Source organism: Ahaetulla prasina, chromosome 1, assembly GCF_028640845.1.
Source record: "Ahaetulla prasina isolate Xishuangbanna chromosome 1, ASM2864084v1, whole genome shotgun sequence".
NCBI classification, from domain to species: Eukaryota; Metazoa; Chordata; class Lepidosauria; order Squamata; family Colubridae; genus Ahaetulla; species Ahaetulla prasina.
This window is the reverse complement of record NC_080539.1, coordinates 368,009,143-368,022,491: the sequence shown is the minus strand read 5'-3', so window position 1 is coordinate 368,022,491 and position 13,349 is coordinate 368,009,143. Positions and strand designations below refer to the sequence as shown.

At 44.0% G+C, this 13,349-nt stretch overlaps 1 protein-coding gene across 4 annotated transcripts in view; it reads left to right on the top strand.

The window, feature by feature from the left end:
* STK11 (serine/threonine kinase 11) overlaps positions 1-13,349 on the top strand; it is a 114,842-nt gene that overhangs the window by 44,831 nt on the left and 56,662 nt on the right. For all 4 annotated transcript variants that reach the window (XM_058163541.1, XM_058163540.1, XM_058163538.1 and 1 more), the window contains 4 exons: positions 2,195-2,284; positions 3,546-3,678; positions 8,048-8,184; positions 10,935-11,062. In XM_058163541.1, the coding sequence (XP_058019524.1) occupies positions 2,195-2,284; positions 3,546-3,678; positions 8,048-8,184; positions 10,935-11,062 (488 nt within the window). The remainder of the gene's footprint in view (positions 1-2,194; positions 2,285-3,545; positions 3,679-8,047; positions 8,185-10,934; positions 11,063-13,349) is intronic.

Below are 13,349 nucleotides of genomic sequence, written 5' to 3'. Positions count from 1 at the left end.
ATGCCAAAGGAGGGACAAAATGGAAAGGGAATGACAAAAATAAAAATATTTTAAAAATTATTTTAAATAATGATATTGTATTGTTGAATTGTCCTGCAGCAAGTGGTCCCGTGAGAAGTTGCCCATGTTGAGTTGTCCCACAGGGAGTTGACCGACCATTGGAAATTGGCGGTGGTGAATTGGCCATGGTGAGTTGTCCCATTCAACTTTAGGGGAAGCCTTGTGCTGTGAAGAAAATTGGCTCAGGGAGAGGCAGCTTGTTTAAGCAATCTCTCTATTCTGTGAGGGGTCAAATAAAGGGAAAATAACCGGTCAGGCCCAGGGCAGTGTGCGAAATAAGAGATAGTGACCAGTTAATGTTCCAGGCATCTCTGTCTCTTATGTTGTGTTTTCATTAGCAGCACTTGACCATCAAATCATTGGAATGGGACAAGATCGCTACATGAGGAGAGGATATAACAGTGGTGGGATTCAGCCGGTTCTCTCCGGATCAGGTGAACCGGTAGCGGCGACTGTGGGAGGCTCCACTCACCCGGACGTAATGTGCCTTCTGCGCAGATGCGTGCGTGCTCACATTTGCAAACCGGTAGGGACGATAAGTGAATCCCACCGCTGGGATATAACCAGGGGTGAAATGCTCCCGGTTCGGACTGGATCGCCTGATCCGATACTGATGGCGGCGGGTGGTTCAGAGAACCGGTAACAAATATCCCTCTCCCCTCCCCCTGCCCAGCTGAGCAGTGCAATCATCAGAGGTTTTTTTTTTTTTTTACTTCTAAAAGCATTTTTTCTTCGGCCGAAAAATGCTTTTAAAAGTATTTAAAAAAAGCCTCTGATGATCGCGCGGCTCAACTGGGATCGTCAGAAACTTTTAAAAGCATTTTTTCAGTTGAAGAGGTTGTAAAAAAATGCTTTTAATAAGCTCTGACGATTAAATAGGCTCTGACGATCCCAGCTGAGTTGCCTGAAGTTTCCGCTGAAGAGGTTGTAGAAAAAATGCTTTTAAAAGTAAAAAAAAAAGTTGGCCATGCCCACCCAATCACATTCCCCCCCAAGCCACACCCACGGAACCAGTAGTAATAAATCTTGCATTTCACCCCTGGGTATGATCTCTAATTCACTGATAGCATGTCATTTCCTGACCCCAGTAGAGACCTTAAAATACTTTGTCTCCTAAAAATGGATAAAGAAATAAAGTCTGTTCCTTTGCCACCTTTTAAAGCCAAGAACAAATTATAATTAAAGGCAGGCCTCAATTTACGGCCACAATTGAGCTCGAAACTTTCTGTTGCTCAGTTGTTAAGTGGGTTTTGCCTCATTTTACGAGCTTTCTTGCCACAGCGGTTAAGTGAATCACTGCAGTTGTTCAGTTAGCAACCCCGTTGTTAAGTGAATCTGACTTCCCCATTGACTTCGACTGTCAGAAGGTCTCAAAAAGTGATCGCATCACGTTACACCCATCATAAATATGAACCAGTTGCCAAGCACCCAGATTTTGATCACGTGACCGTGGAGGAGATGCAACCGTTATTAAATGTGGAAAAAAACCCTGTCATAAATAATCTTTTCAATGCCATTGCAGCTTTGAATGGTCACTAAATGAATGGTTGTAAGTCAATGACTACCTGCATAATGTTAAGTCTTAGCACTCTTTATCCTGGTTTCCTCTAACCAGCCACCTTCCAATATATTAGGATTATAATTCCCATACATGCTTCCCCTTCGACAATGTCTTTTTTTTTTTTCCTTTTGCAGTCTTTACGTATCTTCAAGATTACCGTAGTTCCCTTCCTTTGGCCTGGGCCAGGGGTCTGCAAACTTGGCTCTTTTAAATCTTGTGGACTTCAACTCCCAGAGTTCCAGCAAAGCTGGCTGAGGAACTCTGGGAGTTGAAATCCACAAGTCTTAAAAGAGCCAAGTTTGCAGACCCCTGGCCTGGGCTATTTGGAGAGCATCCATAATCCGTTTACAAAGTGGAGTACTTCCTTTGCATTCAGAAAGTCTCAATCCCAACAACTCCAGTTAAAAATGGATCCGTGGAGGAGGTATAGGGACAGATGGTTCTCCTGCCTCTGAGCTGAGATCGGTTTAGGGTAGACTTGAGTGGCGTTAGATGCTGAAATGCTGTCAAAGCAGTGGAGGGCAACTTTCTCTATTAAGTCTCACCCCAGGAACTTCCTTAACTGTTTCTCACGTATATGGTGATGGAGTATTGTGTCTGTGGCATGCAAGAGATGTTGGACAGCGTTCCTGACAAAAAGTTTCCAGTCTTTCAAGCGCACGGGTAAGTACCATGCGTGCTTCCCAGTTTCCGTCACTTTGAAATCCCATTCGCTGAGGGAGGCCTCACAGTGGAAATTGGGCAAGTTTGGGGACCCCTGTAATAGGGAAACTGGACTGGTGGGTCCTGCTCATCGTGCTCCTCATGAGAAGTACTAATAGCACTAACTATTAGTTGCAGTTCAGGTTGTTGTTTCTTTCTCTTCTCTTGTTGAAGTGAAGGAAAAATCCACACGCTTCCCACACAGTCTTGGGTTCAAGCATTGGCTGGATCTAAGCCAGTTTAGTTTCCAGGCCATCTTGGCTTTTGGCGAAGTGGTTGCATCAGATGCCGTGAGATTATTTTATTGATTTACAGGTGAAACTCGAAAAATTAGAATATCGTGCAAAAGTTCATTTATTTCAGTAATGCAACTTAAAAGGTGAAACTAATATATGAGATAGACTCATTACATGCAAAGCGAGATAGTTCAAGCCTTGATTTGTCATAATTTTGTGAATTTGGGGTGTTCATGAGCTGTAAGCCATAATCATCAAAATTATGACAAATCAAGGCTTGAACTATCTCGCTTTGCATGTAATGAGTCTTTCTCATATATTAGTTTCACCTTTTAAGTTGCATTACTGAAATAAATGAACTTTTGCACGATATTCTAATTTTTCGAGTTTCACCTGTATATATAACTCAAGATGGTGAACATATCTTAACGCAGCCTCCTCATCCCGAGAGAGAGAGACAGAGAGAGACAGAGAGATAATATTCCTAAGGGAATATTAGAACTCACCATGTCCTGGTGATTGGCCTAAAGTCACCCAATTGGCTTTCATGCCTAAGTCCGGACTAGAACTTACCGTCTCCTGGTGATTGGCCCAAAGTCACCCAGTTACTTTCATGCCTAAGTAGGACTAGAACTCACCATTTTCTGACGATTGGCCTAAAGTCACCTAGCTCCTTGCTAAGGCAGGATTGAATGCATGGTCTCCCACCTTCTAGCCTGGTGCCTTAACCACTATACCAAACTGACAGCTCGTGACATAATGCAAGCATCATTCTATAAATTTTCAGTAACTGTTCTATTTCATGAACAGTTTGTGCCTGATATGGCACAAACATTGTAAGATTCCTGGTCAGAACCAGACTCTGAATCACGGCTGATAACCGCTAACTGTTTAATAACGTAGATATTGCACTGTGCTTGCTCTCCAAAAACTCGGATTTTTTCCCTCCTCATTTTCCCTCTGCCTCCCCCTCATACTTCATGCAGGTACTTTTGCCAACTTATAGATGGCTTGGAATATCTGCACAGCCAGGGCATCGTACACAAGGATATCAAACCGGGAAATCTCCTGCTAACAACCAATGGGACTCTAAAGATTTCAGATCTAGGTGTGGCAGAGGTATGCTTTTGAACTTCCATGTCGGATGTGAATTGCTATAGCTAATCGAAACAGGTGGCTTTAAGACGGGATTGGGCAAATTTACGGTGGACAAAGCTACCTTTGGCTACTGGTCATTCAAGTTAAAATGCTTCTTCTAGGATCAGAACCAGAGGTGGGTTTCAGCAGGTTCTGACCATTTCTGGAGAACCAGTAGCGGAAATTTTGAGTAGCTCGGAGAACCGGTAGTAAAAATTCTGACTGGCCCCACCCTCCCATCAATTCTCTGCCTCCCAAGTCCCAGCTGATCGGGAGGAAATGGAGATTTTGCAGTAACCTTCCCCTGGAGTGGGGAGGGAATGGAGCTTTTACAGTATCCTTCCCCTGCCACGCCCACCAAGCCACACCCACAGAACCGGTAGTAAAAAAATTTGAAACCCACCATTAATTCAGAACGCCTCTGAATTACTAGGGAGCCATAGCAGGAACAGATAATAAAGCTAGCACTTGCACTTAGACTTATATACAGCTTCCCAGTGCTTTCCTGCCCTCTCTAAGCAGTTTACAGAGTCAACCTATTGCCCCCAACAATCTGGGTCCTCATTTTACTGACCTCGGAAGAACGGAAGGGTGAGTCAACCTTGAGCCGGTCAGGATTGAACTCTTGGGATTGAGCACTGACTTAGCCTGCAGGTACTGCATTCTAACCTCTGCGCCACCTATGCAGAACGCACATGGGTTTCCTGGAAGTATCACATTGTGGCTCTTTTGGATGACACAGTTCTAATCGGGAGGGTCACTGGATTTCATGCGGGTTTAGAGCATGCTGGCTGCAACTTGACTGCAGTACCCACTGAAAAAATTATTTTACCAGCAATATTTAAAATGGGAGGTACTGCAAGGTATTTCTGCCCATTGCCAGCAGTTCGATTCTGACCGACTCAAGGTTGACTCAGCCTTTCATCCTTCCGAGGTCAGTAAAATGAGGACCCAGATTGTTGGAGGCAATATGCTGACTCTAAACTGCTCAGAGCAGAGGTCTTCAAACTTGGCAGCTTTCAGACTTGTGGACTTCAGCTTCCAGAATTCTCCAGCCAGCCAACGTGTAGTCCTCAACGGAACTACATCCACATGGAGGGAAGTATGCAGTGGAGTACCCCAAGGCTCTGTTTTAGGCCCAGTACTCTTCAACATCTTCATCAATGACTTGGACGAGGAGATAGATGGGGAACTCATCAAATTTGCAGATGACACCAAGCTGGCAGGAATAGCCAACACTCCAGAAGATAGGCTCAAATTACAGAAAGATCTTGACAAACTTGAACATTGGGCGCTATCTAACAAAATGAAATTCAACAGTGAAAAAAGTAAGATTCTACATTTAGGCAAAAAAAACAAAATGCACTGGTACCGTATATGTGGTACCTTGCTCAATAGTAGTACCTGTGAGAGGGATCTTGGAGTCCTAGTGGATAACCATTTAGATATGAGCCAGCAGTGTGCAGCAGCTGCTAAAAAAGCCAACACAGTTCTGGGCTGCATAAACAGAGGGATAGAATCAAGATCACGTGAAGTGTTAGTGCCACTTTATAATGCCTTGGTAAGGCCACACTTGGAATATTGCATCCAGTTTTGGTCGCCACGATGTAAAAAAGATGTTGAGACTCTAGAAAGAGTGCAGAGAAGAGCAACAAAGATGTTTAGGGACTGGAGGCTAAAACATATGAAGAACGGTTGCAGGAACTGGGTATGTCTAGTTTAATAAAAAGAAGGACTAGGGAGACATGATAGCTGTGTTCCAATATCTCAGGGGTTGCCACAAAGAAGAGGAGTCGGGCTGTTCTCCAAAGCACCTGAGGGTAGAACAAGAAGCAATGGGTGGAAACTGATCAAAGAAAGAAGCAACTTAGAACTAAGGAGAAATTTCCTGACAGTTAGAACAATTAATAAGTGGAACGACTTGCCTGCAGAAGTTGTGAATGCTCCAACACTGGAAATTTTTAAGAAAATGTTGGATAACCATCTGACTGAGATGGTGTAGGGTTCCTGCCTAGGCAGGGGGTTGGACTAGAAGGCCTCCAAGGTCCCTTCCAACTCTGTTGTTATGTTATGTTATGTTATGTTATGTTATGTTATGTTATGTTATGTTATGTTATGTTATGTTATGTTATGTTATGTTATGTTATGTTATGTTATGTTATGTTATGTTATGTTATGTTATGTTATGTTATGTTATGTTATGTTAAGTCTGAAAACTGCCAAGTCCTGGCTGGAGAATTCTGGAAGCTGAAGTCCACAAGTCTGAAAGCTGCCAAGTTTGAAGACCTCTGGCTCAGAGGGTGCTGCAAAACACAGTGGAGTGGTGTATAAGTCTTAAGAGCTATTGCTGTATACATTGCTATTTGAAAGGACGCGGTGGCTCAGGGGCTAGGACGTTGAGCTTGTCGATTGAAAGGTAGGCAGCTCAGCGGTTCGAATCCCTAGTGCTGCCGTGTAACGGGGTGAGCTCCCGTTCCTTGTCCCAGCTTCTGCCAACCTAGCAGTTTTGAAAGCACGTAAAAATGCAAGTAGAAAAAAAAGGGACCACCTTTGGTGGGAAGGTAACAGCATTCGGTGTGCCTTTGACGTTGAGTCATGCCGGCCACATGACCACGGAGACGTCTTCGGACAGCGCTGGCTCTTTGGCTTTGAAACGGAGATGAGCACCGCCCCCCTAGAGTCAGGAACGACTAGCACGTATGTGCGAGGGGAACTTTTATCTTTACCTACATTGCTATTTGCTATATGCCAGAGTTCCCCAACCTTTCCGGCTCAACAGACTGGCTCAGGGAGAGGGAGGGGATGGTTCTGCACGAGCGGCAGGCAAGCGTGTGCTTGCACGCAGCTCCACTTGCATGAGTGGCACGCACACGTACCCACCACTCACGCAAATGGAGCGTGCATGCAAGCGCTCACCTGCTCACCCAAGGGAAAATGCATGTGTGCTTGGCCGCTACTTCAGGCGGCCCAGTTTTGAACAGCTCACGGCGGCCCAGTAATGGGCCATGGCCTGGGGGTTGGGAACCCCTGCTATGTGCTATATTGCTATTTTTCCCTCTGAGGTAGGAGACAGGAAATAATCTTAAATTCAGGAGCTTTTTTCTTTTGGTTCAAGTCAGTATTTGCCTAGAACAGTTGCTTTGGAACTCTTAAGCTAACCCACTGCTGTGGGCCTTCGTCCAGCTGTTGGCTGGTTCAGATTGCTCGGCCCTTGGTTGGGTCTTGGATTATACCGTACATTTATTTCCCTGAATGTTTACAGCAGGGTTTCTCAACCTTAGCAACTTTTGAGCGGACTATAACTCCCAGAATACCCGGCCCAGCCAGCCAGATAGGTGCAAGCTGGGGAATTGCAGTATATCTAAAAACTAAAAATTACAGAACAAAGTTGACAATGTTCGTTATTAAACTTTTGAAGCTTTTCAGTTGATAGATGTCTTCAGTCATCAAACAGTTTGTTTTGAAAGCCAGGACCCAAGAAATTCGGGCAAACCGAGGCAAATCCCTTTTCTAAGGTCATGGTGATGTTGGGGGGGTGATCGCTTCAAACAATTATGTGATTGCTATTTACAACTTAATTCTTTCATTTATTTATTTATTTATTGCATTTTTTAAAAAACTGAGTAAGGCAGAAACTCAGTTTTACTCCCAGTCCACGCTGTGGAGGCTGGGATAGCTAGTGGGGCTGCATGGAGCCCTCTGAACTCCCTAGATCAAGGGTGTCGAACCTTAGCAACTTTAAGACCTGTGGACTTCAACTCCCAGAATTCCCCACCCGGAATGGCTGGCTGAGGAATTCTGGGAGTTGAAGTCCACATGTCTTAAGGTTGCCAAGGTCAGACAACCCTGCCCTAAATAGAACAAGGGAACCACAGTAGTCAATTGCAGAACACTATCTGTTCGATTTCCCACTGATTTTCAGTAACAAAATGTGTTAATTCTTGGGTTAGGCCAGTGCTTCTCAATTATTTTCTGTCATGCCCCCCTAGGAAGAAGAAAACATTTTTCGCGCCCCCCGCGCGACTGTAAATAGTATCATGTTTGTTATGTTAGTATGTTTGCCGAAGTCAAATGCGCCCCCCTTTACGGAGCCTCGCGCCCCCCCAGGGGGGTCCGCCCCACTATTTGAGAAACACTGGGTTAGGCTTACTGCCCTTAAAATGCTCATCTCCCCTTTTAATATTTCTTTTTTTAAAAAAATGAAACAGTTTGATAATGGCCAGTTGGACAGTGTCATGACAGCTGCTGAAATAATATTTTTTTTAAAAAAAAAAATAACCCACAGCTGCCCCCAATTGTCCAGTTGCCGCTGAAGACAAAGCAATGCCTCTTTGTTATCTGCTTGCCACAGGCCTTGCATCCATTTGCTGAGGACGACATGTGCCGAACCAGCCAGGGATCACCAGCTTTTCAGCCTCCAGAAATTGCCAACGGCCTTGATACCTTTTCTGGCTTCAAAGTAGACATTTGGTCAGCAGGTGTCACGCTGTAAGTAAAGGGGAATGCCAAGCAGGACCCAAGCCCTTAATGTCAGCAGCAGAACGATGGGCGACAGTTGTGAAGGTGTCAGCCACTGGGGCTCCTTGAGCTGCCAACCAGGGGTAATAATTTAAAGGGGCAGTCCCTTTGTGAATATCCCCTGCGTTTCAGAACGGAACTCCATTGACCTTCACCTTTCAACTGTTCTGAAGAGATTCGTAGATTAATTTCAGATTCGTATGAAACTTTGTTCTCCCTTCTAATACTTATCAATATGCTAAGGACATGGCTATGTAGATGGGCCGTCTTTTTCCAACTTGTATGGCCTGGCACCTGCTCTTACAGAAATAAATATAGGAAGAGTCGTTCAACTGCTGGCCACCAGTCGAAAATGGAGGTGGTGGTACCGAGGGGGTGATCTTTCACCTCTCATAACTGGGGCCTTGGATTCCTTGGTGCTCTCTGAGCTTGTTTGTTTTCTTGCAGACGTTACCTGACCAGGTAACATCATCTAGTCCAGGAGTGTCAAACTCACATTGTCACGGCAGGGTCACATGATATATCAGGACCAGGGGTGCTATTCATCAGGTTCTGAAGAACCGGTAGCAGGAATTTTGATTAGTTCGGATAACCGGCAGATACCACTTCTGGTTGGTCCCAGAGTGGGGTGGGGATGGAGATTTGGCATTATCCTTCCCCAGGGAGCGGGAGGTAATGAGGATTTTGAAGTATCCTTCCTCTGGAGTGGGGTAGGAATGGAGATTGTGCAATATCCTTCCCCCCCAGGAGTGGGGAGATAATGAGGATTTTGAAGTATCCTTCCCCTGGAGCGGGGTGGGAATGGGGATTTTGCAGTATCCTTCCCCTACCACGCCCACCAAGCCACACCACGCCCACCAAGCCACGCCCACAGGACTGGTAGTAAAAATTTTTGAATTCCACCACTGATCAGGACTTTTTTCTCCTTCGCTAAACCAGGCGTGGGCATACCCAGTGCGTGACGCATCTGGCCCGCGAGCCAGGAGTTTGACAGCCCTGATCTATTCAGCCACACTCACTAGCACTGATGATGTTACCTAGTTGGGTAATAAAACGTCCACAAGTAAACAAGGTCTGGGAGCACCAAGGACCCCATGGTTCAACCCTGAGCTATAAATATTCTCTTGTATTGATATCTGGAGCTATCCAGTCATCTCCCCTCCTGTTCCAAATAAGGCATAATCAATTGAGGGAAGGCGGAGCCGTGGCTGTTGCAGGTGTGAATTTGGTCATCAAAGAGGGCTGCCTGCCAGGCTAGATGGTGGCAGAGTCCTGTCTAGGAGGGCTGACGCACGAGACAAAACGTGCATTGTGATGCAATCTCAACAAGACCATGGTGCAAGTGCAAAATAATGGAACTTGCATTGTGAATATCAGTGTCTACATTTCATCCGCTTGGCATCAGTAGCAGGCTGTGTGCTTTTTATAGCAAGGGGTGCAGTTTCACTTTTTCCTAGACCTGCATTCCTCTGCATGTTCAGGAGGATTTGCAATCTTCCAACAAGCGTAGGATAGCCACCTGTAGGCGGAAACAACTAGACCCACACATGCAGAGTTCAAACTAGCTACTTTGTTGTTCTCTGCCTATAATACAGGAATCTCCCCAGCCTGGCAGCATTTGCCTGGGAAAGACTCAACAGGACACAAAGGCATTTGGATATTGGTCAGACCTTTGCCTCTTATGTTTATGTAGGGAGTCCAGGCTAATTCTCTGCTTGACCCTCCTCTGGACTGGGATGGTTGATCTCTCTCTCTCTCCCCCTTTTCTTTTCTTCCTTCCTTCCTTCCTTCCTTCCTTCCTTCCTTCCTTCCTTCCTTCACTTACTTACTTACTTACTTACTTTCCTTCCTTCCTTCCTTCCTTCCTTCCTTCCTTCCTTCCTTCCTTCCTATTTCTTAATCACCCATCTCTCTCAAAGAGGAGTTATCTACAGAGATTCTCAGTCACCAAGTCAACTTTGGTTTATTTATTTATTTATTTTATTTTATTTTATTTGCATTTATATCCCGCCCTTCTCTGAAGACTCAGGGCGGCTTACACTATGTTAGCAATAGTCTTCATCCATTTGTATATTTATATACAAAATCAACTTATTGCCCCCAACAATCTGGGTCCTCATTTTACCTACCTTATAAAGGATGGAAGGCTGAGTCAACCTTGGGCCTGGTGGGACTAGAACCTGCAGTAATTGCAAGCAGCTGCTGTTAATAACAGACTGTCTTAGCAGTCTGAGCCACTCAAGGACCCTCAAGGTTGTTCCAAAGTTGCTTTTTCAAAAGACACCTAGACTTCCCCACCCCCCAAACACATTTTGCTTGTCATCCAAGAAGCTTCTTCAGAACTGAAGAAGTTTCTTGGATGAGAAGTGAAACATCTTCAAGGAAAAAAAAAAGTCCAGTGGTCTCTTGAAAAAAGTCACCTTTGGGACAACCATGACCTGGATGACTGAGAATCTCCATAGGCATTTAGCTATGTATTTTGGAATGAATACCGTTCGAATGGTGCGGGAATATGAACAGATTTCTAGAAAAAAATTGCAGACTGCAGGAACCATTTGTGCTTCAGTTTGAGATGCAGACGACAACAAAAACCAAAATCAGTCCAGTTGCCTTTGAAAAAGCATATTTGGGTCAGAGAAGAATTCTGAAATGTATCTAATTGTTTCTTCTTTCCTCTCTCTCTTCTCTCCTGGCCTCCTCCCCATCCCCACCCCCCGCAGGTACAATATTACAACAGGCCTTTATCCCTTTGAGGGAGATAATATTTATAAATTATTTGAAAACATTGGAAAAGGAGACTACGTAATCCCTGAGGATTGTGGCCCTCCGCTTTCGGATTTGCTTAGAGGTAAGTGCTTCATAAAATCATATATTTTTATGGAGAAACTCCCTCTGCCCCAGTGGTGGGTTTCAAATTTTTTTTACTACCGGTTCTGTGGGTGTGGCACGGTTTGGTGGGTGTGGCTTGGTGGGCGTGGCAGGGGAAGGATACTGTAAAATCTCCATTCCCACCCCACTCCAGGGGAAGGGTACTCTAAAATCCCCATTTCCTACCAATCAGCTGGGACTCGGGAGGCAGAGAATCGATGTGGGCGGGGCCAGTCAGAATTTTTACTACCGGTTCTCCAAACTGCTCAAAATTTCCGCTACCGGTTCTCCAGAACTGGTCAGAACCTGCTGAAACCCACCTCTGCTCTGCCCTCATAATCTATGAATCCCCGTTCTCATTTTCTGTGTCCAAAGGGCATTGGTAGAAAGAGGCCAGTTCATCAGATCATTCCCAACTTTTTATTATTATTATTATTTGCATTTATATCCCGCCCTTCTCCGAAGACTCAGGGCGGCTTACACTACGTTAGTAATAGTCTTCATCCATTTGTATATTATATACAAAGTCAACTTATTGCTCGCAACAATCTGGGTCCTCATTTTACCTACCTTATAAAGGATGGAAGGCTGAGTCAACCTTGGGCCTGGTGGGACTTGAACCTGCAGTAATTGCAAGCAGCTGCTGTTAATAACAGACTGCATTAATCTGTTGAGCCACCAGAGGCCCTTCTCCATCAGCCTCAGTGAATAAAGCTGGTGGTATTTTAAAACGGGAGTCTCCAACCTTGGCAACTTTAAGCCTGGAGGACTTCAACTCCCAGAATCCCCCAGCCAGCAAAGCTGGCTGGGGAATTCTGAGAGCTGTAGTCCTCCAGGCTTAAAGTTGCCAAGGTTGAAGACCCCCGTTTTAAAATACCTTGAGAGATCCAGCTTGAGACCAGATTGGGATACCAGCAGTGTCAGGGATAGAAGCTGTTGCCTTCCTATTAGTTCAACGATTCCCTTCTGTTCCCCCTTACTAGTAAAAGAACATTAGAAATCATTAAATTTGGGAGGAAAAAAATATATCCAAATGTCACAATAGGCTGTTAATAAGCTTTATTAACGCATTTAAAGTCAAAGTCAAAGCCTTTATTGTCGTTGTACATCATGCATACAGTGAAATTGGTTTAGCCTCTACTGGTGTAGTCCATACAAAAATACAAGACTGTATTTAGGCTCTTAATAAACTTTGTTAATGTATTTAAATTAATAAACTTTTTGCATTTTACCTCTTCCATTTTGTTTTTTCGGTGCTTAATCCTTTTAAGTAGTTTTTAAGGTGTCTGGAGACGTATAGTATTGCAGCAGATGAGTTGCATAATAAACACATTTTTTTTATTTCATTTTGTCACAACAGTATACACAAACATCAACATAAGAAAATCAACACATTATAAAAGAAAAAAATATATATAAGCAAAAGTATGCCACAACCATGTTAATTTGTTATAACGAAAGGGAACAATAGGAGAGGAACGGTAAGCACATTTGTGCTCTTATGCACGCCCCTTATTGTCCTCTTAGGAATGGGGTGAGGTCAATAGTAGACAGTTTTTGGTTGAAGATTTTGGGATTTTGAGTAGAGACTATAGAGTCTGGTAATGAGTTCCAAGCGTTAACAACTCTGTTACAGAAGTCGTATTTTCTGCAATCAAGTTTGAAGCGGTTGACATTAAGTTTGAATCTATTGTTTGCTCTTGTATTATTGCGACTGAAGCTGAAGTAGTCTTTTACAAGAAGGATATTGCAATAGATTATTCTGTGTGTTAAACACAGGTCATGTCGAAGTCGGCGGAGTTGTAAGTTTTCTAATCCCAGGATTTCAAGTCTGGTGGCATAAGGTATTTTGTTGTTTTCGGAGGAGTGAAGAACTCTTCTAGTAAAATATTTCTGGACGCGTTCGATTGTTTTAATGTCAGAGATGTGGTGTGGGTTCCAGACGGATGAGCTGTATTCAAGAATAGGTCTAGCAAATGTTTTGTATGCTCTGGTTAGTAGTGTAGAGTTTTTGGAAAAGAAGCTGCGTAAGATTAGGTTTACAACTCTTAGAGCCTATGTAGTTGCAGTGGGCTTTGGCATTTAGGTCATTTGATATGAAAACTCCAAGGTCTTTGACAGGGTGGGGGGGTCGTCAGTAAGGTAATGGCCATCAAGCTCGTACTTAGTGTTTAGGTTCTTTTTTTCCAATATGTAAGACTGAGCATTTGCTGGTTGAGATTTATTTATTTATTTATTTATTTATTATTTATTTATCGTATTTTTAT